General features: G+C 50.6%; 1 protein-coding gene across 3 annotated transcripts in view; it reads left to right on the top strand.

The window, feature by feature from the left end:
- The window catches only part of LOC116463375 (phosphatase and actin regulator 3), a 272708-nt gene that overhangs the window by 22850 nt on the left and 222059 nt on the right, over positions 1-27799 (top strand). The window contains exon 1 of one of the 3 annotated variants that reach the window (XM_032146459.2): positions 5336-5946. The exons of the other annotated variants lie outside the window; for them this stretch is intronic. Within the exon in view, the coding sequence (XP_032002350.1) occupies positions 5829-5946 (118 nt within the window). The 5' untranslated portion in view covers positions 5336-5828. Of the gene's footprint in view, positions 1-5335; positions 5947-27799 lie in introns of those variants that run through there. 3 annotated transcript variants of the gene reach the window in all.

The following is a 27799-nucleotide window of genomic DNA, read 5'->3' as shown; positions in this document are numbered from 1 at the left end:
TTGAGCTAACCGTCTAAGTGCCTGCAAGAAGTAGCCTCAGGCCAGTGGTTGGTTTCAATTTACAATCCCATTGCTACGCACTCTGGATGCCTTTAAAGTGTGTTTGGTTGGATTGGAAGAGCCCTTCAGAAGTTGGGTTTAACCTGGAGCTGAAGCCCCACAGCGGGTTGGTCTCAGGAGAGCCACCACCACAGTTGGTTTAACACTTGCCCCTTGAGCCATGGAAAGGCCACGATGGAACCGTGACCATGCTCATCTGCAACCGGTATGAGCGTGTGCCCTTCCATTGCCTGCCCTGATCAAGTAGACGGTGCCTGTGAGTATCGATGGTTGCTGAGCCAGGGCAGCAGACTCTTCCACATCACCCCAAAGGCTGCTTGTCAAACGGGGCTCCTCCTCTTTTCTGCCTCATCCCTCCCTGCTCTGATCCTCCCCACCCAGGAAATAGCATCACACCCACCCTGTTGTCAATATCAGCTTTGCTGGTTACCTCAATTCTACCCACCTCATAAATGGTTAACTAGAAAACAAAACAAAACAAAACAAAAAAACCCTGGAGGTATCCTTGGCTTCTCTCTCTAGTCTCCCATAGCTCATCCATTGCAAACCTGTGGGAGCCACCTTCAGAGGACACCGAGTCCAGCCTGCTGGGTGCCTCTGCCTATTCCTGCTGGGCCGAGCCGCTGCCACCACCCACCAGGATGATTTCCAGCCTCCTGGTCCATCCCGCTGCTTCCTCCCTTGCCCCACGTGTCCCTTCTCTAACAGCAGCCAGAAGGATGCTCTGGAGACCCACCACTGCCTCAGTGGCTTTCCACCATCCTTGGAACAAAATCAGGCTCTTCCTGAGTCCGTGAGATGGTGCATGGTCTGGGTCATCCCCTCTCTGTGGCTGCAGATCCTTGCTCTGGCCTCTTTGCAGGGACTCCAGGGCTCCATGCTGCTCCCACCTCGTGGTCTTTGCTCAGGCTCTTCCCTCTGCCCGGGGCACCCTTCCTCCCTTGCATGTCCAGTTGGCTTCCATTTGCCCGTGCACTTCCAGAGCATCGCTTCTTCAAACCAGGCTCCCTCCCTGCTCCAGATGAGGCATCCTGCACGCTGTACTCACTGAAATTAATTGATCCTTTGATTCATATTAGTCAATCTTGTCTTCTGTGCTAGACCTCAAGCTCCACAAAGCCAATGTGCAATCATGTCTCATTCATGGTGGTATTCCTGGCAAAGTGCCTGTTTGGGCACAGAATAGATGCTTAGGAAATATTGGGTAGTTGGATGCATCCATTGGTCTGTACCTGTTTTAAGAATGAGACCAACTTGGGAGGTGTGTAGGGTTAGAATTGGTCTTGGGGTACCATTCCTCACCGCTTCCTAATGAGCGGGGGTACCTCATACATGCGCTGTGTGTTGGAGGCGGTCTGCCATCCCTGAGCCACCTTTGCAGTGATGTGCTCCCTGGCTGCCCCTGGGCAGAGGAAACCGCCTTTGCCTTTGTGGTTTTGTGAGTTTTGAAAAGGATTTGGGCAATTTGGACTGACTCTGTCCCATCTCTGTGTTCTTCAGGGAGCGGTGCTGGGTTATCGGAGCTGCCCTGAGTCAGGAAATGGCTTTGGATTTTCAGATCAAGGAGATCAAGGGGCAGAAGGGGGGTCCTTCGATGAGCTTCTATCTGATCTGGAATCTGGGTGGAGACAGGGAGGGTTTCAGTGTGATTATACCCACCAGGGCAAGAAGCGGAACCCAGTCCTCCAAATTCAAAGCTCAGCCTAGTGCCTCTATCTGCTTTTTTTTTTTTTTTTTAAAGAAAGCTTTATTGAAAGAATTTACATATCATTAAGTTCACGCATTTAAAGTATAAAATTCAGTGGTTTTTAGTATATTTACAGAGTTATAAAACCATCACCATAATCTAATTTTAGAACATTTGAACATTTCTAGAACTCAAAAAAGAAACTCTGTACCCATTAGCAGTCAGCCCCTCTCTTCCCCCACTCCCCATCCTCAGCGTCCACAGATCTGCTTTCTGATTTGATGGACATTGCATATAACTGGGTTCATGTGGCACGTGGCCTTCTGCCACTGGCTTCTTTTACTTGTGTAATGTTTTCCAGGTTCATCTGCACGTGATTGTGGCACGTATCAGTGTGTCCCTCCTTTTCATGGCTGCATATTGTCCTACAGTAAGAATGGACCACATTTTATTTACCCATTTATCAGTCTATGGACATTTAGGTTGTTCGTAATTTTTTGACCATTATGAAGCTTTGTTCATTCCAATAGGGTTTCTGCAATGGCCTTCCAAATCCACCCCTTGCCAGGGATCTTGTTGAGGAGGGACAGTTGGTGACTTTCACAAAAACCTCTTGTGGGCCCTCAAGGCTGGAAACCCTCCTCCAAACAGGTGCCTGTCACACACCTTGGATACCAGATCCTTACAGGGCTCAAGCTGGTCATGGTCTGGAGATGACCGACTTTGAAGGCCAAAGTCTCTCCTGCAGGCAATTTACCCGGAGACCTTATTATTTTCTATTGATCAGTAGAGGTGGGATTGCTAACTTTTTTTAAATTTAAAACTATTTTTAGTATGGAACATCTCAAAGCCAAAGAATAATATAAGGAACAGCTCCAGCTCTACCTACCTTTAGCAAACCACAGTGCTTTGCTAAAATATATACTTCTAAGAAATAAAACTTGGTTGCATCTCATCTTCTGCTTCCCCACTCCATGTGGACTCCTGAGCTCAAATGCCAAGTCTTATCCTTTTATATGTTTTTAACCCTCATCCATACACAGTTTGGTGGAGCAGGTGAATGGGTGCTGCAGTGTAGACCATGTGAAGGGACCAGGGATAATTTTTGGTGGTACAGGGACAAGGCAGTAACATTGGCTTAGATAGAAAGTTCCTTCTGGTCTTCGTCTTTATGGTAACATTAAGGAGGATGTCTCTATTCGCTGCCTGCCTGGCTGAACTCCTCTCTCACCCTTGGACCCTTTTTAACCACACAGGAGACAGCTCAGGCCAAGAGTGGACTCAGGTATTGAGTTAGTGCTGTGGTCCCTCCCACCAATGCCAGCCAGCGAGGCTGTGCTCCATCAGTCCTATCGAAGGCTTCCTTTAACATGCATGTCGGCCTGGTGTGGAGGTGCACACCTGTACTCCCAAGTACTCGGAAGGCTGAGGTGGGAGGATTGTTTGAGCCCAGGAGTTTGAGGCTGTAGTGCACTATGACTGCCCCTGTGAATAGCCACTGCACTCCAGCCTGGGCAACAGAGCAAAACTCTTTCAATAAAAAAAGAGAGAGAGAGAAAGAAAAGAAAAAATATGTTTAAGTGCAAAGAGTTGATTTAAAGACGGATCTTAAGGCAATGGAAGAATAGGTTTTAAATAGGGAAGGCTAAAAAACATAGGGATGGTTGGCAAATGACAGACAGCTGGAGACCTCTGGTGTGACCTTTCTCCTCTCCCCCACCTATAGCCAGTCTCTGGCCTCTATCCCTTCCTGCCTGTCCCCACCATCTCTGCACCTGCTACGGCTGGGTCAGCTGCAGGCTTCCTTCCAATGGAACTGAACTGTCTCAGGTGTTCACTCACCCAGACTTGGAAGGGGCCCAAGGCATGGCTGGGGGCAAGGATTCAGAAACCTTCCCATGGGGCCGGTACTCAGTGTGTCAGGACAGCCCCTGGGGACTTGGAGTGGGGGGTGTTGAAGACCCACTTGGAGAGACCCTGGGCCAAGAGCATTGGCTGTGGCCCAGCTCTTCCACGTGCTGGCTTGTGACCTGGGCAAGAGTGCTCACCTCTTGAAGTTGCCCTCATCTCAAAAGTAGAGACCACAGTAGCTCTCACCTACCAGGGCAGTTGTAGGAAGGAATGAGGTTCCCCAGCAAAATGCTCAGTCCAAGGCTGGCAGGCCACGTCCAGCCAGCACATTTTTATATGGATAAAACGTATCTATTCCTAGCAGTTTCCCACCAGTTTCCTCTTTGTTTCCTGATGTTAACTGCCAACTGTAATTAAATGATTATTTGGGCATCTTATTAGTGTGTTGGTGACCATTCTCGGCTTCACCCTCCCCCTTTCCCGGAAGACTCAAGGAGGTGGGGCGTCTCTGTGTTTGTGCACTGCTAGGTCCCTAATGCCTGGTGTGGTGCCTGGCACACACTCGACTCTGCACATATTCTGAATGAATGAATGAGTCCTTTCTTTAGAGGTGACTGATGCTGCTGAAATAACTGCTGCTAAGAGCCCAAAGCTCTGTATGGAGTGAACATCCACTTTATTCCCCCTCCCCACCACCACCCCGCTCAGTTATGTCCTTGGTGCTTAATCGGGATTTCGTCCACACTGCCTGCGCTCACACTGCACTCCCAGGCCCTGCTGTAGGTGCTAATCTGATGGGGGCAGCCTTAGGGAGGGCTCTGTCCCCAGCAGGAGGACCCTTGGTGAGCAACTCTCCCCACTTCCCCCCACCCCTTCCAGCACCTGCAAAGGGGACTCAGAGTGGGGCTGCCCCATGGGGTTGTTTGAGAAATTGAAATGGAGGTGTCCTCTCCCAGGTGTCTCTATGGCCCTTGAATCCTGATGTCTGTTGAAATGCCTCCTCCTCTGGGCACCTTCCAGGACCAGGCCAGGTGACACCACCATTCCGCCCCCGTCTCTGCCCCTTTCCTGGACTTTCTGCCTTCCCTGCCCTGGCTGGGGAAGCAGCAGCTGCCTGCCTGCGTTCACCCCACACCACCGCTGGGGTGGTGAGAATCGCTCCTTAGCACCCTGGAGGACACCTCTGTGAGTGGCAGCCCTGGGGGGTTTTGCCTCCCTTGCCTGGCCCCTCAGGTTCCTAAGGGCATCTGCGGAAAAGCCTCATTGGAAAGCGCCCGTGGCCTCTTCCCTCTCCCTCTCCGGCAGGGAGGAGGGTTCGGAGTGTCCGGTGCCCTAGCAGGCCCAGGCCAGGTGGTTGCGGGGAGGAAGCCTCAGGTCCCTCCCCTCCGGTGCCGGGGTGGGCGCGTCGGGACCCACTGGCCTCCCAGTCCCAGGAGAGGAAGGATCAGGGAAACCAGCTGTCTGCAGCTGCTGGGGAAATTAGGGGCCCTCAGGGTTCCCTTTCCTCCGGGAGGGGAGGAAGCAGGACTAGGAAGCTTTCTTGTTTCTAGAGCACGGCTTGGGAGGGTGGGCGGCTCCTAACCCAGGGTCCAGCCCCGCCTCCCCAACCCCTGCGCGCGGTCCAGGTATGTGCGACCCCTCCTAGTGGCCACGCGCCTTCTCACGCCCCTCTCCCGTGACGTCATGCTCCTCTCGCGCGGCATGATGGGAGAATCCTAATGTTTTCCAACAGATGCTCCAAGAACAGCTTTCAGATTAAAGCAATTGCAAGAGCAAAGATTCTTCCTTTTCCCTTTTTTCCTGGGGGGTGGGGGGGGGGGTGGGGGGAGGGAGCGCCCCCAGACATTCCAGGACATCACCCCCTGCCCCAAGCACGCAATAAACACTGACAAGAAAAAGTTTTTATTTCCTGGTTCAACTTTTTTTTTTTTTCCTGGAATATAGACTGAAGAATGGGAATAAACACGAATAAATAACAAAGCGAGGCCGCGCACGCCGGGATGCGCCTGGCTGCAGCCGGCGAGGCTATTGTCTCCCCGCCCTGAAGCCAGCCCCGGCCCGGGCGTCTTTCTCCAGCTCTTTTCCTTTCCCGGCCTTTTTTTTTTTTTTTTTTTTAATTTTCTTTTTTAAAAAGACGTCCCCTCCAGCCCCCTCGCCGGTGACCTTGGCCACCTCGGATGCTCTGATTCCACGCAGCTCGCTCTAACTTGCCCCCGCGCCGGCCGGGCCCATGGCCGCGTCGGAGGACGGGAGCGGCTGCCTCGTGTCGCGGGGCCGCTCGCAGAGTGACCCCAGCGTCCTCACCGACTCCTCGGCCACCTCCTCCGCGGACGCCGGGGAGAACCCAGGTAACGGGCTGGGCGGGGGCCGCGGGCGGGGTCGGGGAGGCCCGAGGCAGGTGGTGCTGGGAGCAGGACCCCGCGCGGCTCCGCGCCCCGCCTGCATTCGGGGAGCCGCGGCAGGAACCGGCGCTCGGCCCCGCGGTTCCTATCCCCAGTCTCGCATGGCTGGGGCGCCTCGGAGCCCTTTGTCCATAAAAGAGCTGATTTCCTGGGTAGAGCCAGGCCCCGCAGCTTCCCCTCCTCTCCGGCTGGTGAGCTCTGCCGTCCCCTCGAAGGGGGCTTCCCTTCCTCGGGTGCTTACCGGCTGGGGGAAGAGAGGCAGACCCGTGGCCGCCTCCGCCCAGCGCCGGTTCTGGGCCCTTCCCTCCCTCCCCACGGCCGGGCCCCAGCTCCGGACGTCCCCGCTTGGGCATCCGCTCCTGGAGGGCAGCGCTCCGCAGCTGAGGCCACCGCGCTGAGGGCTTCCACCGGGCGCCTGACTCCAGCGGGGCCTGGCGCACCTGGGCGCGCTAGCCCCCCGGACAGGTGTGCTGGGCAGAGCCGCCGGCAGGGAGAGGAAGGGCGTGCGCCAGGACAGAGCCCGGTTTCGTGACAGTGTGTGGACTCTGTCCACTCTTCCACCCCCATGGCAGCGTTGATTGTTTAGGTGATAAACCGGTCACAAAGGCGTCTATAGGGCTTGATTGATTACTTTCCAGAGAGGAAGAAAGGCCTAATAAAGCAGGAGGAGGGGTGGGCTGTGTGCGCCTGTCACCATGGAGACGCAGGAAGCAAAGTGATCATTAAAACCTCTCTCCACCAGAAGGCAATTTTCACTTCACAGGGAGAAGTCTGGGCTTCTGAAATGTAGGGTTCAAAAAAAGAATCAAAGCTGGTGTTTTGGTATCAAGCCACAGGACTCAGTTTTGTATCTTAGAGAAGCACAATTGCTTCGTAGATTCTGTTTTGATAACAAGTTGCTTTGCCTGCCTTTGAAGACTTATTCTCTCTAAATGCAACGACCCCAAATGGGGACTCGATCATGTTAAATGGTGGGCATCAAAGTGAAGAGAATCCCTGGGGCCCGGGTGAAGGCTGGCTTTGTGGGGAGGGATTCCTTTACTGGAACACATCAGAGCTTCCCGGTGAACTGCCTAGAGGACCCATTACAGGCAGCTGTGTGGGCACTGGAGCCCCCCCCCCTCTCCCCCCCCCATTTGAAAATTTAAACAATAAACCCGGGCAAGTATTGGAAGATTTCTTTGTTAAGACTATTGACACTGTGTCACTTGATCAAACTAAGGTACCTGCCTGAATAAATCTCTGACTTTTCTTTATCTGGGAGGGCAGGTTAATTTCCTTAGAGTTTCAAGCAGAGGCTGCCATGGCAGACCCTTAAGGCTTTAATTAATCCTTTTACTAGGAATGGGGGATTCAGCCTTCAGCACTCCATGATGGATTGCCTTTCTCTGGGTTGGAGAGGCGCATCCACAACTGTTCCAATCATGGAAGTTGAGTGGCTCCTCATGAGAATCCTTCTCAGCTCCCTTTGTCTCCCTGGCAGTAAAAGGAAGCAAACTTGAAATGGAAATTATGGAGGACTTGGCTTTTTGGCTGTCTGTAAGTTTATGCCTCTGTGGGTGGGAGCGGAGGGTTGGGCAGGTGGTGCCGGTCCATGAGAGAAGGAGGAGGAAGGGCTGGGATGTCTGTGATTAAGTTATGCGTGGGAGGGCACAGGCTTGAGCTCTCCTCTGGTGCAACTGGTCTAAATGGGACCCAGGTAACAGGTGTCAGAGGTGAAAAGTCTAAAATATGTGCAATTCTGAGCAGTAGAACCTTACTAAAAAGCACCAAGCAATTAAGTATTTATGGATTGTGTGAAGCAGATTGTGTTTCTGTTCTGGCAGAAAGAGAATCAGAATCATCAAGTTGGAAGGAACTTGGGAACTTGGTGGAGGAAGGGCGGGCTCAGGGAGTATTTTCTGTAAGCACCTTGCTTGGCTGGCCTGGTGTGTGCCTGCATACCTCTTTTGATGGTGGACTCACTTCTTCCTGATGTAGTGCATGCTTGTCTTTGGGCAGATCTGTTTAAGAATTCTTTTTCCAATGGTTCCAAAGGGTCTGGTATCCATCATTCCTGATGGGATCTTCTCCTGCTGCATGTTACTCAGGGCTTTCAGACAGCCTGGAGTTTTAGGTATTGAAACAACCTCACTCGCTTTTTGAAAAGTCTAGGCCCTTCACCTGCTCTTCCTAGATGGCCTCCCTTATTTGTCCACCTGCTGCTCTAATGTGAGACTCCTGAAAATTGAACCTGAAGCTCCAGCTGTGGAATAACCTCACACAGAGTAAAGAAGCAGAGCTGTCTCCTCCCATCTAAATTCTATAATTTAATGAAAGAGTCCAAGGTTGCGTTCACGTTTTCCCCTGCAAAGGCATTTTTAATGTATCAGTATTCCCTTTGCAAAGACTCGAAGCATTCTTCGAAAGGTGAGCTATGTTTTGACACCTCTTTCTCCCATTCTCCAGAGGTTACCCCTGCTGGGAATTGAGGGGCATCCTTTGGACTTTTCCTAATGTTTTATATACTTGTGTTGCTTGGAAAATGGCATACGGGAATGTGCTGCACTCATGGCTCTTCCATGAGTGGTTCTGCCCCACACTGGGTCTCGGAGATCTTGCCTCATTGCAATATCCATCTCCCTTTCCCTTTTAACACCCACACAGGATGCCAAGAAACATATTTTTCAGTTTAGCCATTGGATATTTGTATTGTTTCCAGTTTTTACCCACTACAGACAACACAGCTGTAATTACCTGGGCACAAACTGCCTTGTACTCACCTGAGAATTTCCTCTAGGGTGTGTGTTTGCGGCTCTTGGGATGTTGAGGCCACAGGGGACCCACATATTTTATTTTAATGATATTGCACCCTCCTAGAAAATGTATGAATTCACACTTTCCGTAATCTATGAGAGTGCCCTTTCTCCAAACCCTTGCCAACACCTGAGATCATCAATCTATTTTTCTCTAGCAGGAAGGGTGACAAATGGTTTCTTCTTGTGTTAATTTGCAGTTCCCGGATTGCTAGTGAGCATGAGTGTCTTTTTGTGGCCTTATTCGTGCATTAAATCTCCCGTGGCCAGGTCTGTGGCCATGGACTGTGTGGCGGGGATGAAATATTTCCCCTAGGCCTGACCTTCCGGCCACTCTCACCACTGCTTCGTTAATGGGCCCGTCTGCATCTACACAATGTGCCTCTCTATAAATCCGCACTCTACACCCGTGAGTATGGTTAGGTGTTCTTCCAAAATAGAAATTTAATCAAAGGTAAGGAAGCATCCCCTGATCTTTCCTCCTTCGAAGGAGCTAATGATCACAAGGGGTTTTGCTTCCTTTTCTTCCATCTGCTCTCAGGTTCTGGGACTAGGCTTCTGCCCCCTCCACATCCTGGGGCCAGCCCTGGCATCGGCCCCAGCACGATGGTGGCCTCCTTCTTGTCAGGTCCCAGGCTGCCTCCTGGGCCTTCCTCAACATGATCCCGTCACTGCTCCTCACCAGCCATCCCTTGTCCCTTGGCTGTCGCTGCCTTGCTCTGTCCTGGCTCCATGACTCTCCAGCTCCTTTCTCCAACTCTCTGGCTCTCAGCTCCAGACCTTTGTGTTCTGCCTGGTCCTTCCAGTCCTTCAGACCTGTGCCCCACCCCAGTGAACTCTGATCTCATTTCTGATTTGCTCCTGGCACTCTTCAACACCTAGGGTTCTTGTCAGTTTCATTCTCTGTGAACTGTCCCTTCTAGACTGGGAGCCTCTTTAGGACAGGGAGCTTGACCGTCACCCGAAGTGCTGCACCCCTGAGCTCAGCACAGAGCTCAGATGCAGGAGACTTTCAGTAAGCATTTGTAGGACGAATGTGCACAAGCCCCAGGCGCTGGTGTCTCAACCTATGTGGCGGTGCCTGGCCAGGCAACTGGCCACTCCTGCCAGCTGGATGGGGCCAGAGAATGCTTGGAGGGTGAGCAAAGAGGAGCCAGCAGCTGCGTCCTTCTGCAGGGCCGGGCCGGGTCCAGGTCTGCTTTACTGCCTGGAGAGAGAGATCCTCTCAGAGCATCCTCTCCTATCGTGAGCTACAGACAGATGCACAGACACATTCCCCAGGCCTTGGGCTCAGGGCAACCCATGCTGGCCTCTTCCTCTTTCATGCCGCTCTGCCAGCAGACGGATGTGGGCTTGTGCTGATGGCCACTTCCTTCATCACCTGTGCACCCTCATCACCCACACACCGTCAACACCAGGCTCTGTTCTTGACACCTCCCTCTCCCACGGTCACAGGTCTGCCAGACACGGGCCTCCTGGAGCCCACCTCACTTGTTTCAGGTCTCCCACCCCCACCCTTACCCCCACCCGGGTTTAGCTCCTACCTTCCCTTTCCTGGACAACCTCAACGCTGAGCCTTGGTTCTCTTCCTCTTACCGGTTTTCCTGCAGGACAGGAAGTTTCCAAAATGCAAATCTGGTCTAGTCTCTCCTTTGCCTCAAACCCTCTAATGCTGCCCCCTGCCTGGGCGTGGGAGAGGGCGGAGGCAAGAGCCTCTTTTGTCTGTACGGTGGCTCTTTCTAGCTTCCTTCCTCGAATGTTCTCTTATTCTGGAGTCCTGGGTTCTGAGGATCTCCCTCTGGCCCCTTGTAGAGTGTCTACATGGCTTAATTAGTAGTAGAACTATGCAGTAATTACCTTGTCAGCTTCTTTAGGGTTATTAAAAACATAAAAGCTAGATGCTTAAAAAATACTGAGTTTAAGAACTCAGAGTTTTTTTCTGATTATGAAAGCATTGCCTGTTCATTGTAGAAAATGGATGCTTTAAAATTCCTTTTCCTAGCTGGGCATGGTGGTCACACCTGTAATCCCAGCAGTTTGAGAGGCCTAGGTGGGCAGATTGCTTGAGCCCAGGAGTTTGAGACCAGCCTAGGCAACATAGTGAAACCCTGTCTCTATAAAAAATACAAAAAGTTAGCTGGTTGTGGTGGTGTGCTCATGTAGTCCCAGCTACTTGGGGGGCTGAGTCGGGAGGATCGCTTGAGCTGGGGAAGCAGAGGTTGCACGGAGCTGACATCATGCCTCTGCATTCCAGCCTGGGTGACAGAGGTAGACCCTGTCTCCAAAGAAACAAAATTCCTGTTCTCTGCCCCCCCTCACCCTAACACCACACAGAAGCCAGTGACAATGGACCCCTTTGTCTTTAGGACCTGCCAGGTACCAGGCGAAGCTGTCAGCATTAGAAAAACAGACATGAGGAAGTCAGGCCCAGGGGCACCCTCCAGCCTCACCTGCCTTCCTCATGGTCACAGGAGCCTGTTTTCAGTACCTCACTTGGTACTCCTGGAGATGATCTCATCTGTTTATTAGACAAACTTGTTTATGGTCTGTCCAATACAGTAGCCACTAGCTACATGTGGCAATTTGAATCTAAATAAAATAAAATAAGGTTCTGTTTCCTCAGTTGTAGCCACATCTCAAGTGTGCGGAAGCCCCATGCATCTGTGGCTGCCATACTGGATAGTGCAGATCTAGAACATTCCATCCATGCAGACAGCTTTGTTGGACAGTGCTGCTTGGATTATAAGCTCCCTGAGGGCAGGGCCTTGCCTGTTGTCTTCTTGGCTGTGTCACCAGTGCCAGCACTGTGCTAACACCTGGTAGCTCCCCAATGAATGCTGATGGAATGGATGTGCCAGAGTGATTGGTGTGGTCTTGAGCTCTCCTGCAGGAAGGGACCCTCAGCCTCCCTAGTCTCATCATCTCATCCTCTGAAAGGGAGGGTACCGAGCAGAGATAATTTCCTATCCACACAGGACTCATTTATTTCAATTCAGTGAGCTTTCCCAGAGAACCCGCAATGCAGCACACCTGGCCCTTGCCAGAAGGGCCTCTTTGGACAAGAGAACGATGAGATGCAAAGAGATTCTTTCCCTGGAGCTAAATAAATGTGTCCAAGTCCTGGCTCAGCCATGGACAAGCTGTGTGACTTTGGGCAAGTCACTTTACCTCTCTGAATCTCAGTTTCCTTTCATGTAAAATGGTGGGCATTGTTGTCCTTAAGTTCAGAGTGAGTGAGGATAACTGAGCTGTTGTCTCTAACAATAAGTAAATTTTGAGACGTAGCTTTAGGAGGCAGGCACCTCCCCAGACATTCTCCAATCCCTTTGCGGTAATTCCATCTTGTGTTAACAAAGTCATGGCGGCCGTGACCACAGTGATGTATACAGCAGGGAGCGGGAGGAAGAGCAGCCTGCAGGTCTACCCCAGCCCTTCTCTGTGCCTGGCTGAGCTGGTCAGCCTCTCTGAGTTCTGTGAAATGTGAGTAAGAGCAGGGCTGATCTGGCTAGGGGCCAGGCAGGAGTCATGGGACCTGTCCCTCACTGACGCAGAACAGCTTCAGGCACCAGGGCCATTCTCAGTGAACGGTGGAGGAAAGGGGAGGAGGAGGAGGATGTGGTTCCTGCTCTGATTCTGGATTTTGAGCCCCTGGCTCTAAAAGGCTCCTCCCCTACACTTTCCCACTCTCACCTTTTGTGGAGGCTGTGCCTCCCCTACCCCTGCCTCCCTCTCCAGCCCCAGGTCCACCCAGCCTCGGATGCTGTTCCTCGGCTCCCTTCCTGGCTCCCCAGCTCGTGACTGGAAATCTCCTAGAGTCCCCCCACCTTCACAAGTTATTCCCTCTGGTCTGGTAATTTTGGGATAGCACACTGGTTGTCTTGAAATGGGATTTGAATGTGTATTTTGCGGGGATTGTTGTACTCTGATGAGTTTGTTTCCTTTGCAAGTGTATCTCCAGGGAAGGTGATTTTTAGGGGAGGGTGTCTATCTGGAATGACACAGGTGAGCCTTGTTAATGCTAGTCCCGTGGCATGGCCAAAGCATGCTGGAGGGGACGGTGTAGATAGTGGGTGTGTCCTGGGCCCTCCCCAGAGCTTTAGCCAGGGCAGCATATATGGGAGGATATGAAATGTCACAGGAACAGAGGCAAAAAGAAAAACTTTGAAAAATACAAGTATATTAGTTTGAGACCTTTTCTTATTGAATTTGAGAGCTGGGTTCTATTCCATGCACTAGAAAACTCTTTAACACAGGCCACCAAACTGCAGTGTCTGCAGGGCCAGGACTTCCGCTGTGGGAGGGTCAGGGTGCGTGCCTGCTGGGGCGGAGCTGCTTCTTGCCACATGGAAATGTGGGCCTAGGTTGTTGAGACCATCTTTTTTTTTTTTTTTTTTTCCGAGACAGTGTCTCACTCTGTTGCCTAGGCTGGAGTGCAGTGGCACCATCTCGGCTCACTGCAACCTCTGCCTGCCTGGTTCAAGCAATTCTCCTGCCTCAGCCTCCCCAGTGGCTGGGACTACAGGTGTGCGCCACCATGCCCAACTAATTTTTTCTGCATTTAGTAGAGATGGGGATTCACCATGCTGACCAGGTTGGTCTTGAACTCTTGACCTCGTGATCTGCCCACTTCGACCTCCCAAAGTGCTGGGATTACAGGCGTAAGCCACCGCGCCTGGCTGACCATCCTGTTTTAAGAGTGACACTGGGAATCTAGATTTTTATATGAGATGTTGTGTTAGGTTTTTGTGTTGCTATAAAGAAATACCTGAGACTGGGTAATTTATAAAGAAAAGAGGTTCAATTGGCTCACGGTTCTGCGGGCTGTGCGGGAAGCGTGGTGCCAGCATCTGCTCCCGGTCAGGCCTCAGGAGGCTTCCAATTATGGCAGAAGGCAAAGGGGGAGCCGGCACATCACACAGTGAGAGTGGAAGCAAGAGAGGGACGAAGAAGGGAGGTGCCAGGCTTTTTTAAACAACCAGATCTTTTATGAACTGTCAGAACAAGAACTCCCTCAGCACCAAGCCATTCATGAGGAATCCGCCCCCATGATTCAAACACCTCCCACCCAGCCCCACCTCCAGCATTAGGGATTCCATTTCAACATGAGATTTGGAGGGGACAGTTATTCAAACCCTTTCAGATGTGATTTTTAAATATTGGCAAGTTTATCTATTAGGGATTGGGTTGACTTTATGTAACAGAAAACCTAAATAACACTGGCTTAAAGAAGATAAAGGTTTTCCTTCCACCGGAAGTCCAGACAGCATGATGGCGTCCCTGTCGTAGGGTGGGATGTTCAGTGAATTTCATACCGAATTATGGTTGCAACATGGTTGCTTCACCTCCAGCAACAAGTACATTTTCTAGGCAGGACAAAGAGGATAGGGAGAGGCACAGGGGCGTCCACCTGCCGAGTCTGACATTGCCTTCTTGGGAGCCCTGCCCAGTGACACCCACTTATACCTCCTTGGCCTGAGGGCATCAGATGGCTACCCCCAGCTGCCAGGGAGCCTGGGAAGTGTAGCTTTTTCTTTTTGTTTGTTTATTTGCTTAAGATAGGTGTATTGCTATCTGAACCTGCTACCCCTAACAAGAGCAGGTTCAGAGGAAGGGGAGGGTGTGAATGACTATCAGGTAGTGAACTACAGTCTCTGCCATATCAACTTTATAAAAGCACCATGTGACCAAAATAAAACATGTCTGGGAGCTGCATGTGGCCTGTAGTTGCCCTTTCAAACCTCAGATAGAAAGAATCTCATGGGAAGACTGAAGCAGTTTTTATGTTTTGTGCCATTATTAAGAAACTAAAGGTTGGACTAAGATACGTGATCCAAGCCTAAACATTATGTCCATTCAAATTTTATTTAACAATATCCAGGGAACAAGATAGGCAGGGTCACTGGTCTTCATAGAGCCAATCATCCAGTGAGTGATCAACGGCTGGAGTGAAAATGTGCTTATTGTCAACTCTTGTTATAAAAGGAGCCATCATACTTCCTTTTATTGAATATTCCTCTAAACCCTTGAGGTAGGGCCAGAAAGCTAGTGAGGCTGATTAACCGGCCCATGGTCACCTTTATATAAAAGGGTAGCTTAAAGAGGATCTTGAATCCAAGTGAGTCTGAGGCCCGGCCCATCCCTATCTGCACCACCCAGCTTCTGCCTCCCTCATCCTGCACCTCACTGGAAAGCGGTCCTCTGTCCTTTACATGGAATACATATGTGTGTTTCACCCCCATTCCTGGCTCCAGCCATCTAGCTGACAGATGTATACATACCTGTAGTCACAAAAGCACACAGAGGCAGATGTACTCTTTCATTTCCCAGTTCATTTAACCAGAATGGCCACTGGGACAAGGTTTATTTATTCAAAGTCGGGCAAGGCGATGGCAGAGAATCAGCTGTCTGCAGAGTTGTTGAAGGTCCCGTCTTTAATGGGCTGGGGCTCGTGTTCCTGTTTGTTAAAGCAAGTCGGTTGGATGGGTAGCTTGGCAACACACCTTATCTAATGGTCACGACATCTGTAGACTTTGACGTTGATTAGTTGGCAGCCACAAAATGGATCTGCCCTGCACTGAAAACGGGAGCTGTGGCTATACGACTTAAGAAGTGTGTTTATTTTACATACTATGCTCCTGTTTGTAATACAACCCTTTTAAAAAGTCCTCATTGGTCTTGCAATACTCTCCCTAATGAGTTGTATTGTTATGGCATTACTTTTTGGTTCAATTATCTCTTGAAAGTTTGTATCCATATATAGAAAAAATTGTTGCCTTATTGTAATCACTAGCTCTGGAGTTTCAATGAAGTCAGGAAGATACGCCAAAAATGATCTTTCTGCTTCCCTTTGGCAGGAAAGCATTGTCTTAGGCAGCGTTACTCCTGGGGTGACTCTGCATTTCTTGAGTCACATGAGTCAAGTGGTTACTGACTTTGGCACATTTATTGGCCAGGTTTTTTGTGCAAAGCTTCTGAGATCTGATGACGTCTACGGTGTCACGATTGTCTTGTCACCTGTTTTTCGGGGATCTGCCTGGCCCCTACCCCACATTCTTTATTTTCCTGTTATTCTCTCTATATAACCAGAGATACAGGTTTTCCATCGAGAGGGGGCCTATAGAAGTGTTCTTTCCAATCAAGCTGATTTACATAAAAAAGAACATGACTTAGAAATAGTAATAATAATGGGCCGGGCGCAGTGGCTCACGCTTGTAATCCCAGCACTTTGGGAGGCTGAGGCGGGCGGATCACGAGGTCAGGAGATCGAGACCACGGTGAAACCCCGTCTCTACTAAAAATACAAAAAAATTAGCCGGGCGTGGTGGCGGGCGCCTGTAGTCCCAGCTACTCGGAGAGGCTGAGGCAGGAGAATGGCGTGAACCCGGGAGGCAGAGCTTGCAGTGAGCCGAGATTGCGCCACTGCACTCCAGCCTGGGTGACAGAGCGAGACTCCGTCTCAAAAAAAAAAAGAACTAGTAAGAATGTAGTGGTGGTAATACACAGAAATATGCGAAGAAACCATGAAGGTAGCGCTTGGAAGACACAGGCATGCCAAAAACCACAAAGCTGGTGTACAGGTTTCAGTGAAATGGGGAAATGCTGTTATAAATTTTCATCTTGGTCTTGTGGCCTGGCCATGATTACTTACCTACTTGCTGACGCATTAAGTGCTACAGTGTGCATGGAGCATGGTGTGAGGGTGATGCAAAGAGGCGTCGTACATCCGGGAAGCTCATGGTTTGGCTAGGGGCATACCATTTTGACAAGTAAAATGACAGGACACATATGTAATAAGTGCCAGGCCTCTCAAACTTGTCCCTTTCTGTGCTGTATCACATTCATTCTCTGCCAGGTGTCACAGGCTTCTGCAAAAGCAATCTCCAGAACTCAGTGGCCCTACAGCGTTGAGGTTTGAGTCCGTGGGTTTCTGAAGTTTGGCAGGGTCGAAGGTCCAGGCTGGCTCTTCTCCATGCGTCTCTTATCCTTCTTGAACCTGTGGTCTAAACCAGCCATGTTAGTCTTGTGTAGTGGTGAAGATACATGGGACCTCTTAGGGCCTAGGCTGGAAACCTTCACTTATGCTGATTCTGTTAGCCTATTGGCCAACTTCAGATCAAAGGGAGGGAAATACACTTGACCCCTTTGGTTGAGGGAGCAGGAAAGTCATATGTAGATACAGGAGAGGTGGAGAATTGGGGCCAGTCTTGTAATCCACACATTAGGCTTATTTCCCTATGTAGTCTGTGTGCTCCTGGAGTCAGAATCACCTTGGAATCTCCTGTCACCTCTGATAGGGTGATGCCTTGACATTGGATGCCAACAGACAAGGTCTGTGGGGTGCTTGCAGATATGTGGTCTCTGGTGTCAGACTGCCTGGGTTCACTGTGCGGCTTTGGTAGATCTACCTAGCATCACTGATCCACAGTTTTCCCATCTGCAGAATGAGGATTACTTTACTTATATTAATACCCCCTTAGATGAGCAGTCATGATGCTGAGATGAGATGAATTCTGTAAAGCGTTTAGCACAGTTCCTGGGACACAGGAAGATCCTGGTCACCATGAGCTAGCATTCGCCGCCTCCTATCACTGTGGAGAAGCTTTCACCAAAGGCCATATCTTGGTGGATGAGAGCAGGAGGCTCTGATCTGGTGCAGTTTTGAGGCTCCCAGATGCCCTCGTCTCCCTTTGGGCCTCAAGATGCAGGAGGGAGGGTTTTCCTGGCCTGAGCTGCTGGGTGAAATCAGGCATCCCTCTAGAACTTCCCCCCCTCACCCTGTACTGCCCTGGAGCTGGTTCAGGAGTCTGCTGGCATGCACCAGGAAGCTCCTCTCAAGGCATTGCCCCTGATTTCCTAGTAGGTGAACTGGCTTGAGGCAGTCAGAATGCTGAGTTGGGTAAAAGACCCAGGGTCAAAGCTGAGTCTCATTCCGGCTGTGGCCACGCTGAGCTGACCACGAGCCCCTTGGCTCCTTAGGGTTGCCTTTGGGCGCAGGAAGGAACCTGCACATGGACACTGAGCTAAGGGAGCACGAGCTGTTTGCTTTGGTTAGTTCTTTCCCCTAATCCTTGCAAGTAGCTGGTTCTGCTTTGATGTGAAATAACAAAAGATTTAGGGAAAGTTTATAATTTAGCTCATTTTTTTTTAATGGGAAGGGTGAGTTTTGGAGCACATTTAATACCATGCCATGTGGGGTAAGCTCAGAGCATTGCCTGTGCTCTCACTCACCTGGGCTGGCTTTCCCCGCTTGCTTCCCCGTTGGGAGTCTAATACAGCCTGTCTTTTCCTTAAGATCATTACTTCAAACAGTGTTGACATTTTAATGTGATTATTTTCCTGTAATATTTTTCCAGCCCTTTTCCACTTGGGGAGTATATTTGTATCCTTTTTCTTTAGGGATTTGTGTTGTTCCAGCTCCATCCTGGGCTGTAGAATAGAGCTATGTTCATAGCAGGTGCATGGTAAACATTGATTGACTCTTGGGTACATGATAGTGACGCCTAGCACCTCTCCTCATACCTATTCCCATGTTCCCGTAAAAAAATTAAAATCGAGGGGGAAAAACCCAAAACAACAACAATAAACAGAGTTCCATGATGGCTTCAGGTTAAATAGTCTCACCCTGTTGGAAATTCCTGGAGCAAGCCAGTGGGCAGGAGCCCGGCTGTGAGTTCTCAGGAATATGCATCACTCAAAGTGAGCCCACGCATTTGTTAATAATTGGTCTCTATGTGGTGTTAAAAAATTAACTAATAACAATTTATTCCAGAGGATATTAGCGTAGAGCAGCTATTTTCTTATAGGAAAAGAGGGGTTCCAGTCATTTTTTTTTTCTGTTTTGTTGAACTGATGTTTGCATCTTGCCTGGTGAAATCTTTAGCAAGGAGGAGGTGGAAGTTGTTCACTTTAGCACCCAGGGGCTCAGCTAACATTTCGCGGGGCTGACATTCTGGTGTCTGTGCTAGGTGCGGAAGGGGAATTAAGCGGCTTCTGTCCACAGTTGAGAGCCTGAGTAGAAAAAAGAGTCATAGCTCATGGTACGTGTCATTTCTCCCTTCGTCCCTCCTTCCGTCTCTCCCTCTGTCCTTCTTCTTTCTCCTTCCCCTCCAGCAAATTTAGTGCCTATGATAATGTCAGGGGTGAGGCTGGGCTTGGGGAATAGCACAGCAAACAAACCTGTTGCCTCATCCTCATGGGTAGATAGTCCGGTGGGTGATGGGCTTAGATCCCATCAGCTCACAGGCGAATGCCCCATCCAGCTGTGGGGAGGCCACCCTGGAGCCCTGCGGTCTTGTAGAGGGGTTGGCATGTCTGCGGATCTGAGGGAAGGGTCCAGGGGAGGTCACTTGAGTTAGAGCCAAAAGTGGCTTGGAATTAACTAGCCCAGCAGGGAAGGGAAAGGTATGCTAGGCCGAGAGATTGGTAGTGCAAAGGCCAGGTGGTGGGGGCAGCTTCGGCTGGAGCCAGAGGCAAGAGAGAAGCAGGAGTATGGCGGGATGGGGCTGCAGGGGAGCTGGGAGCCAGACGGTTGGGGCCTCCTGGACTGGGGAGGAACTTGTCTGCCATGAAGGAACCATGGGATGTCTGAAGAGAGGGGTGTGAGTGTGTGCGTGTGTGAGTGTGTGTGACAGAGACAAAGAGTGTGATTGGGCACATTTCCAAGCCATCACTCTGGCTGGCCACCCCGGGTGGAAATGGGTCCCAGGAAGGCAACAGAGTGAGACCAGGGAAGAGGGTGTGGCAGCCACAGATGGTGGAGCCTGGGCTGGAGTTTGCAGAGCTCATTCAGAAAAGGGGCTGGGACTACATTGCCCGGAGGAAGATCTGTGCAGGAGAGGAGGCTCAATCTCAGCTTGGAAGGGAAGGGCAGGAGAGGGAAGGGAAGGGTATGTGCCATGAGGCACCTACGTGGTGTCTGGGCACCCCATGGTGCAACCAAAGGCTCCAACCAGGACCCTCATGCAGGAGCCCTGAAGGCTGTGCGAGAGGTGCTGTCTCACCCTGAGCAGGGCTGAGAGCCTGGACCTGTTTATAGAGAGTCTGGGGTAGTGCAGGATACTTGGAGAGATTGCCTGGGGTGCCCTAGGATGGACTGTGTTTTCTTCTTTATACATGAGAAGCTGGAAAATGGGAGTTGGACGTGGATTCCTTGGGCAGTTTTTTTTCCTGGCACGATGGAGCAGGGATGCTGGCAGGGGTGGATGTTCACTACCTCCTGTGTGCTTCTCCTACTGTGAGCAAATGTGGAAGGGAGAATTCCTTTATGAAGACCCTCCATGACCCATATCCTGTATAGCCCCCTCCCCTGAGTGTGGCAGGGACCAGCGACTGTGACAGGTTTTGCCCCCATGCCTAGGCTATGTTATATGCACAGGAGACTTTAAGAAAGTATAAGCCTTCGTGGCCCTGCCCTAATCAGGGAAGCCTTAAAGGGGACAAAGTTCTTCCTGGAGATTGAGACTGGAAGCACAGGATGGAAGCGGGGGATGCTGGTTTGAAGATGGAGGGGACTATGTGGCAGGGAATGAGAGTGACCTCTAGGAGCTGAGAGTGGCCCCTGCTGATGGTCAACAGAGAGATAGGGATCTTAGTCCCATAGCTGCAGGGATCTGACTCTTGCCAACAGCCTGAGTGAGCACGGAAGTAGAGTCTCCCCTTGAGGGAAGATGAGAAGGCACCCCACTGACACACCGATTTCAGCCTTTCGGACCCTGAGCAGATGAGAAGGCACCTGGGCTGACACACTGATTTCAGCCTTTGAGACCCCAAGCAGAGGACCCAGTCCTGCCATGTCCTGACTTCTGACTTACGGAACTATGAGCTATTAAGTGGGTGTTATTTGAAGCCAGTAAGCTTATGGTTTTGTGTTATGCAGCAATAGAAAACTAATACGGGGAGGGAAGTTTATTGCTTCCACATTACAGGGGAAAGCCTCAGGTTCAGAGAGGTGAAGGGATCGTCCTGGTCACCTGGCTACCCTGACGGAGCTGAGACGCAAAGCTGTGTGGCCAGACTCTGGTGCTCCTGCTCTGTGCTACCTCAGTTTCCTGATCTGTGACATGGGCTGGTCATGGCATTGTCCTGAGGCCGCAGGAGGAGTGGTTCTGGAGGCTGTGCCGGCTGTGAAAGTATCAGGGCCCTTGTGACCATTGTCACCCTCCCTGTTGGCACACAGGACCTGGAGGGGTGCCCCTCCGAGGCCCTCCCTGGCTCCTCACACTCACCCTAACCCCGGTGTGTTTCCATGGTTACTTGGTGGCTTTACTAGTGTGACTCTCAGGCTGGCCCCATATCCACTCCTTTTTATGTGTATTTCTAATTTCCTTTAGAACATTTTTAAACTTTTCACTTTGAAACATTTTAGACATCTAAAAATGTCACAAAATGGTAAAAAATAACTCCTGTGTACCTTTCACCTATATTCCCCAAATAACATCCCACTTAAGTACAGTAAGTCATCAAAAAGAAGAAATTAGCTTTGGTACAATACAATGAACTCATCTACCGACCTTATCTGAATTGAGTCCATTTTTCTGCTAACATGCTTTTCTATCCTGGGATCCACCCAGGATCCCACGTGGCATCCGGCCAGCATGTCTCCTTAGCGTTCGCCAATGTGGGACAGTTCCTTAGTGTCTTCATAGCCTGATGCCTTTGAAGAGTACTTTCAGTTACTTTGTAGACTGCCCCTAAATGAGGGGTTGTCTGATGTTTCCTTCTTATTAAATCAAGTATATGCGTTTTTGGCACAAATCCCCCAGAAGTGATGTCGTGGAGATCCCTAGGTCAGTTGTACCAATCCTGGTGATGTTGACTGTGCTTGCTCAGCCAGGTGTCTCTGCTCTAAAGTTAATACTTTCTTCCTCTTTGTAATTCGTCAGCGTTTTGTGGGAAACCTTGAGACTGTCAGACATCGTTTCTCATCACACCTTTTCCCACCCTGGGAATCTTTGCCTGCCAGTTATCACCATGGTGCGTGTTCAGGGGTGGCTCTCTTTCCGTCATCTCTCTTAAATGTATTAGTGAGTTCCATTACTCACTAATAAAGGAAAGCTTCCCCCATGCTCTCGTGTATTTATTCACCTGTTTACTTACACTAGTGTGGACGCCTGCATGTATGTTTATCCTGTGGAGTAGAGTCCACTGCTGTCATCTTCTTGTTGCTGGAACTGTCCCAGACGTGGCCACTGGGAGCTCCTTTGAGTCGGTGTCTGTGCCAGTGGAGTGCTCCCATCATTGTCTGAGCTCTTTCTTGCTTTCTGGCAGCATAAGACGCTCCAGGCCCCCAGGGCCTCGCCTCTGCTGAGGTGCTTGCTGTGCAGAATTTGGGAGGGTGCTGTCAGGGGCTGTGGGCTCCCACGCCTGCTTCCGCCTCATCCTCGCAGACCCCTGAGCAGGTAGGTTATTTGTAGGTGAGCACCCCAGTGCATATAGACTGATGTAGCCAGGTTCCCCAGGGAGCAGGTGGCAGAGTTGGGGCTTGCCCAGACTCCTGCTCTTGCCCTGTGGAAGGACCTATGAGTCAGACCCCACACAGGGATTAGGTGGGGCCATGCTGGGCAGCCCATGTCAGCCTGGCACATCTTGGCGACTGTCCACAGTGTCAGGGCTGGGAGCATGGTCTTGGCACATGTAACATGCCCCGTTTCTCTCTTTCTTCTGGGGTTCAGGCATATTTCTGGTCCATGATAAGATCTTTGCCACCTTCCTGTCTTTCTTTTTTTTTTTTTATTATTATTATACTTTAGGTTTTAGGGTACATGTGCACAATGTGCAGGTTTGTTACATATGTATCCATGTGCCATGTTGATTTCCTGCCCCCATTAACACTTTGTCCTCACGGGTGGCCCAGAACCCTTTGTAGATTTCCCATGGTGGCCTTTCCCAAGTAGGCACTGGCTGGCAGTAGCAGTCTAGCCTTCCTGCCTGCCTCAGTGGCCTTCCCTGCAGGAGCTGTACACAGGTGACAGGGAGAACAGGCCACCGGCCCCTGGAGAGGTGTCGGGGGCACGGTGGGCCATGTCTACCACATACTGTGTGCCAAGCTGGAAAAGAGTTTGGGGGTACAGAGGACAAAGGAAGAGAGGTCACCTCTACAGAATCACATGGCACTTAGTTTGTCTTTCCTCTTCCCTACCCACTCCCCTCCTTTCTTCCCAGAGAGAAGAGGCAGCTCCTGGGAGAAGGCACAGCCTCTGAGACTCACAAGCAGATCTTTTAAGGTCAACTTTGCCATCTGTCTTTTAGGCAATAACCTTCACTATAGCTTTTTCTGCTTATTTTTGTCAAAAGTCATTGGGAGAATGAGTCATTGCGTGTGTATGCATGTGTGTTTGTGCATGTGTATGTGTGTGTGTATGTGCATGTACAAGTGTGTGTGTGTTCGTGTGTACAGGTGTGCACGTGCGGGTACTTCCCCTGATTTTTTTGTGACATAACTTGCCCTCATTTTTTTGAAAGGCTGAAAGGGACTCAGCGTCAGGGCCATGGTGCATCCCCCCTGCAGGGAGCTGGAGCTGGGTGCCTGGAAGCTGGCCTTTGGGTCAGGCTTCAGCCTCACCCCTACTGACTGTGCCTGGCCAACCTCTGTCAGTGCCTTCATCAGACCATGCTTTGGGGTCCTCCTCTATAAACTGGGGGCAATGCTAGTTCCTCCTCCTGGGATGGGTATGAGTTCCAGATGAGGCACGTGACCTTTGCAGGATTTTGACATTACAGTAACGTAACTGTAATTTACCTACTGGTAAATGTTCCGTTCATGTCAGTTAGTAGAATAGAAAGTGCTGGCCCTGCTGACACAGCAGCCATCTCCTGGTTTGCGATGGACACTGTCTCAGGAGGAGGCTGCCGTGTGCCTGCTGCAAGGGGTGCTCCCTGTTTGCAAGGGAGGCCCAGAGATTGCCCCAGCACCTCGCTGCACACAGAGAGGCCATGTGTGTCTCTTGAGGGAGACCAGGGGTTAGAGATGTTTCGGGGCCTGAACCGGGCACCAGCTCCCGTCTGTCCATCTGTCCTGGGCTACTGGGGGAGCTGGCTCTGGCCAGGACTGATGATTGCTGGCACCCACCAGGAGATGTACATCCTGCTTGAAAGCTGTAACTGCTATCCAGAGTGTCTGGGCTTATCCTGTTGGAGCAAAACCCCTGGGCTAATATGTAATCCCATTGTGAAATGTATTTCGAGGAGGGCTTCTACAAGGATTCTAATTTTAGAGCAGCTTTGACCAAAAAATAAATAAATAAATAAAACCCAAATCTTCAGCAAACACTCAGAACCATCGTTCCTGTATGACGTATAGCTTTCAAAACACTCCCTCACCCCTTGGAAATATAGGCAGGGAAGGGAAAATAAATGTTTTTTGTGGGAGGCAGGAGCATTATTGAAAAAAACTCAACAGGCTTTTTAAAACTGGAAAAGTAGAACATGCGCATGTTGAAAAATTCCAGGGCGGCTGGAGACAGGATGGGGTGGGGCAGGTATGTCGGCGCTGCATGGATCAGGCTTGGTCCAGCCCGTGTTATGACCTGCCAGCTGTCTGCTTTTCCTCTTTGGCCTCAGTTTCCTCATCTATAAAATGGGAATTACAGTATTGTCCGCACCATGCAGCTGTTGTGGGGGTTAAATGATATGATCTGTCACATTCCTATTACATGTATGTATTCAACAAACATCGACTGTCTTTTTCATTAGTGAAAACCAGGTCTCTCTGGCTGTGCACCCGTCTCTCGTCCTGAGACAGCTGCTGATGGCTTTCTTGTGTACGCTGTCAGGAAATTTCTATGCATTCTTTTCTTCTTCGTTTGTTTGTAATATGAAGGGAAACATATGCTAGCCCCTGTTCTGTGCCTGGCTTTTTCCTCTTAAAACTGCATCTGTGGGATATAGAGACGAAGTTCGAAGGATACGTGGGAATGGACCAGATGAAAGTGGGGTGGGGATGGTGACCACTGTCCCTGGCAGAGGAACAGCGGATGTGGTGGCCCTGCGGTGGGAGGGGCACTGTGTGAGCATGGGCTGAACGGCTGGTGCGTGGGGATGGGGAGGTGGCTTGGGCCTGCCACGCGGAACAGGGAAGACCAGGTTGAGGGTTTTTGTCCGTATCCTATGGAATGATGGAGAGCTGCCGACACTTATGGAGCAGAGGGTGACCCACCGATCTGGGACTCGGAAAGGTCACCCCACTTCTGCTTTGGCGCCCATGGGTGTTGTGTAGAGGGGGTGTCCTGTTTTGGTTTCCCAAGAGGGGAAGTGGACCCGCTGGCAGGAGAAGTGGGGGAGAGTGGATGGGAGCTGCTGGTGTGTCGCCTCTCGATTTGGAGGGTGGGGACGTAAGAGTGGGAAATGGCTGGGGCAGTGTCTCTAGAGGGTGGCTTTCTTCGATGTGAGCCTGGAAGTTGGTGAAAATTGCCCCTCTTTTGGTGCTGTCATGGGTGTTTGGATATTTTGATCCCCAGGTCATCTTTCAAGCCAAGTACAGCATGCACCAACCCCTATGTGGCTGCATCCCACAGCCCCTGATCCACTGGTGGACTGCTCCACACCTGCTCCCTGTTGGGATCTCTGTCCTCCTGGGTGAACTTCTAGAGCAGGAGTCTCAAGCTTTAGGGTATATGAGACTTGCCTGGGGTCTTATCTATGCAGCATGCTGGGTCCCTTCCCAGAGTTCCTGACTTGACGCATCTGCCATGAAGCCAGCATGAACATGCATTTCTAGCAAGATCTTAGGTGCTGCTGATGCTGCTGATCTGAGGACACCCTGCTCTGGAGACTAGAAACGTCTCTGACCTGGTCTCCCTCCCACGCTGCTCCTGTGTAGCCTGCAGGAGACACCTCCTGGCAGCCTGGCGTGCAGGCTGGTCCAGCGCAGTCGCCTCAGTCCCTACCAGGTGGTCTGTGGCACCTTGAGTGCCATTCTCTGGGCCTATCCAAGGAATGTATTCCAGGGTCTGGAGCTGACCTGCCAGAGCCCCCTAACTCAGTCTGATGGAAAGAAGACTTAAAAAAAAAAACTTGTAATGTTAGAGTAATTTAAATTTTACAGAAAAATTGTGAAGCTAGTACAAAGACTTTACATAAACCCCGCACCCTGGTTCCCTTTCATTCTTTTTTTTTTTTTTTTTTTGAGATGGAGTCTCGCTCTGTCACCCAGGCTGGAGTGCAGTGGCGCAATCTCGGCTCACTGCAAGCTCCGCCTCCCGGGTTCACGCCATTCTCCTGCCTCAGCCTCTCCGAGTAGCTGGGACTACAGGCGCCCGACACCACGCCCGGCTAATTTTTTGTATTTTTAGTAGAGACGGGGTTTCACTGTGGTCTCGATCTCCTGACCTCGTGATTCGCCCGCCTCGGCCTCCCAAAGTGCTGGGATTACACCCTTTCATTCTTATAGTAGATTTGTATCGGTAATGAACCACTCTTGAAACATTATTATTAACTCAAGTTCATACTTTATTCCAACGTCCTTAGTATTTTTCTATTGCCCTTTTTCCATCCCAGGATGCCATCCAGATCCCACATGACATCTGGACATCATGTACCTTCAGGCTCTCTTGCTGTGACGCCTTTTCTGACTTTACTTGTTCTTAGTGACCTTAGCGGTTTTGAGGAGCACCTGTAGGGTGTTCTGTAGAATGTCCTTCAATCCAGAACTTCTTTTTAAATTCCTCATCTGCTTGTGGGGCATCTTGAGTCATAGAAATAGATTCTCATTTGTTTTCTTTGTAAATTCTGCCTAGAGCCAGGGTCTCTGCAGAGATCTCTCTGGAATCTGATAGCTAGAGGCCTCAGTTGACCCTGAGGCAGGCCCCATTCCTGTTAGAGAAGGTGCGTGGAGCTGGTGTGGTTGGGAGGAGTGGTTGAGAATGGTCTCTGTGGGCACAGGGTTTGCCCGGCAGGCAGCTGCCCAGTATGGCTGCCTGTGTGGCTGATGTCATGTTCTCATCCCATCTGATGCACCCTCTGCGAGTCACTTTCAGAAACTGGAAGATCCCACTTAATTCTGCTCTGGAATATATTTAGAAATCTATTCATGGCCCTCTCCCAAAGCTGATGTGAAAATTAAGAGATATCATTTGTAGGATGTCATGGCTGTGCAGGGGGAACATGCTGATGTCTCCCTGGCCGCCTTTGGCTTCTTCTCTTGCTTAGGAATTTGCCCAACTCCCAATGCCCATCTGAGCCCACCTTTCCCCCCTCTGAGCCCAGTTTTCCTCCTCTCACCCCAGTGTCAGAGTGGGCACATCCTCACCGCGGATGCATGCAGGCTCTTCCTCTGCATGCACCGTCTCTGTCTTGCGTGACAGCCCGGGGCTGTTTCTCACCCTTGTTACGCTGGGGTTCTTGGCTGAGAGCTCCTGGGCAGGGACTGACGTTGAGATGAGGCTTCTCTGTTCGTTTCTGGCTGGTTCTGGATCTGGGTGGCATTTGGAGGGTGCACTGCTAATATCTGTGACCGCATACCTCAGGGTTTGCGGTGAGGGATGTGGAGATTTCTGTGCTGCAAGAGATCTTAGTGCTTCTATTGTGCTGGGGAGAGGCCAGCCCATCTTGGGGTACCAGGGCTGGACCAAACTTTAGAGGGCACTGACCCAGTTGTTCAGAGCCAGAAATATTATTTGCAGTCCTCTGCAGGGAATTTAAAAATGAAACCAGTCTGAACTCTCCCTCCAGAATTCATGGTCGTCAGCCATTCAACAAATGTTTACTGGACACCTGTAAGCCTGTCACCGTTTTTGGAGTATGCATATAGCTATGTATGGCAGGTTGCAGTGACGACTGATGTTTCTGCCTTCACGGAATGAGTAGTCTTGTGGGATGAGGGGAAACAGACAGCATAGAAATAGATGTATGATAGGACTCTAGGTGGTTATAGATGCCTTGAATGATGATAAAGTGAGGCTGGAGGAATGAGACTGGCAGGGAGGAGAGCCCAACTGTCTGTGATAGATGGTCAGAGAGGACCTCAGAGCAGGGCATCTGTGCAGAGACCAGGCAAAGTGAGGGAGCTG

Source organism: Hylobates moloch, unplaced genomic scaffold, assembly GCF_009828535.3.
Source record: "Hylobates moloch isolate HMO894 unplaced genomic scaffold, HMol_V3 SCAFFOLD_34, whole genome shotgun sequence".
NCBI classification, from domain to species: Eukaryota; Metazoa; Chordata; class Mammalia; order Primates; family Hylobatidae; genus Hylobates; species Hylobates moloch.
The sequence above is the reverse complement of the archived record's forward strand: the minus strand, read 5'-3'. Positions and strand labels throughout refer to the sequence as shown.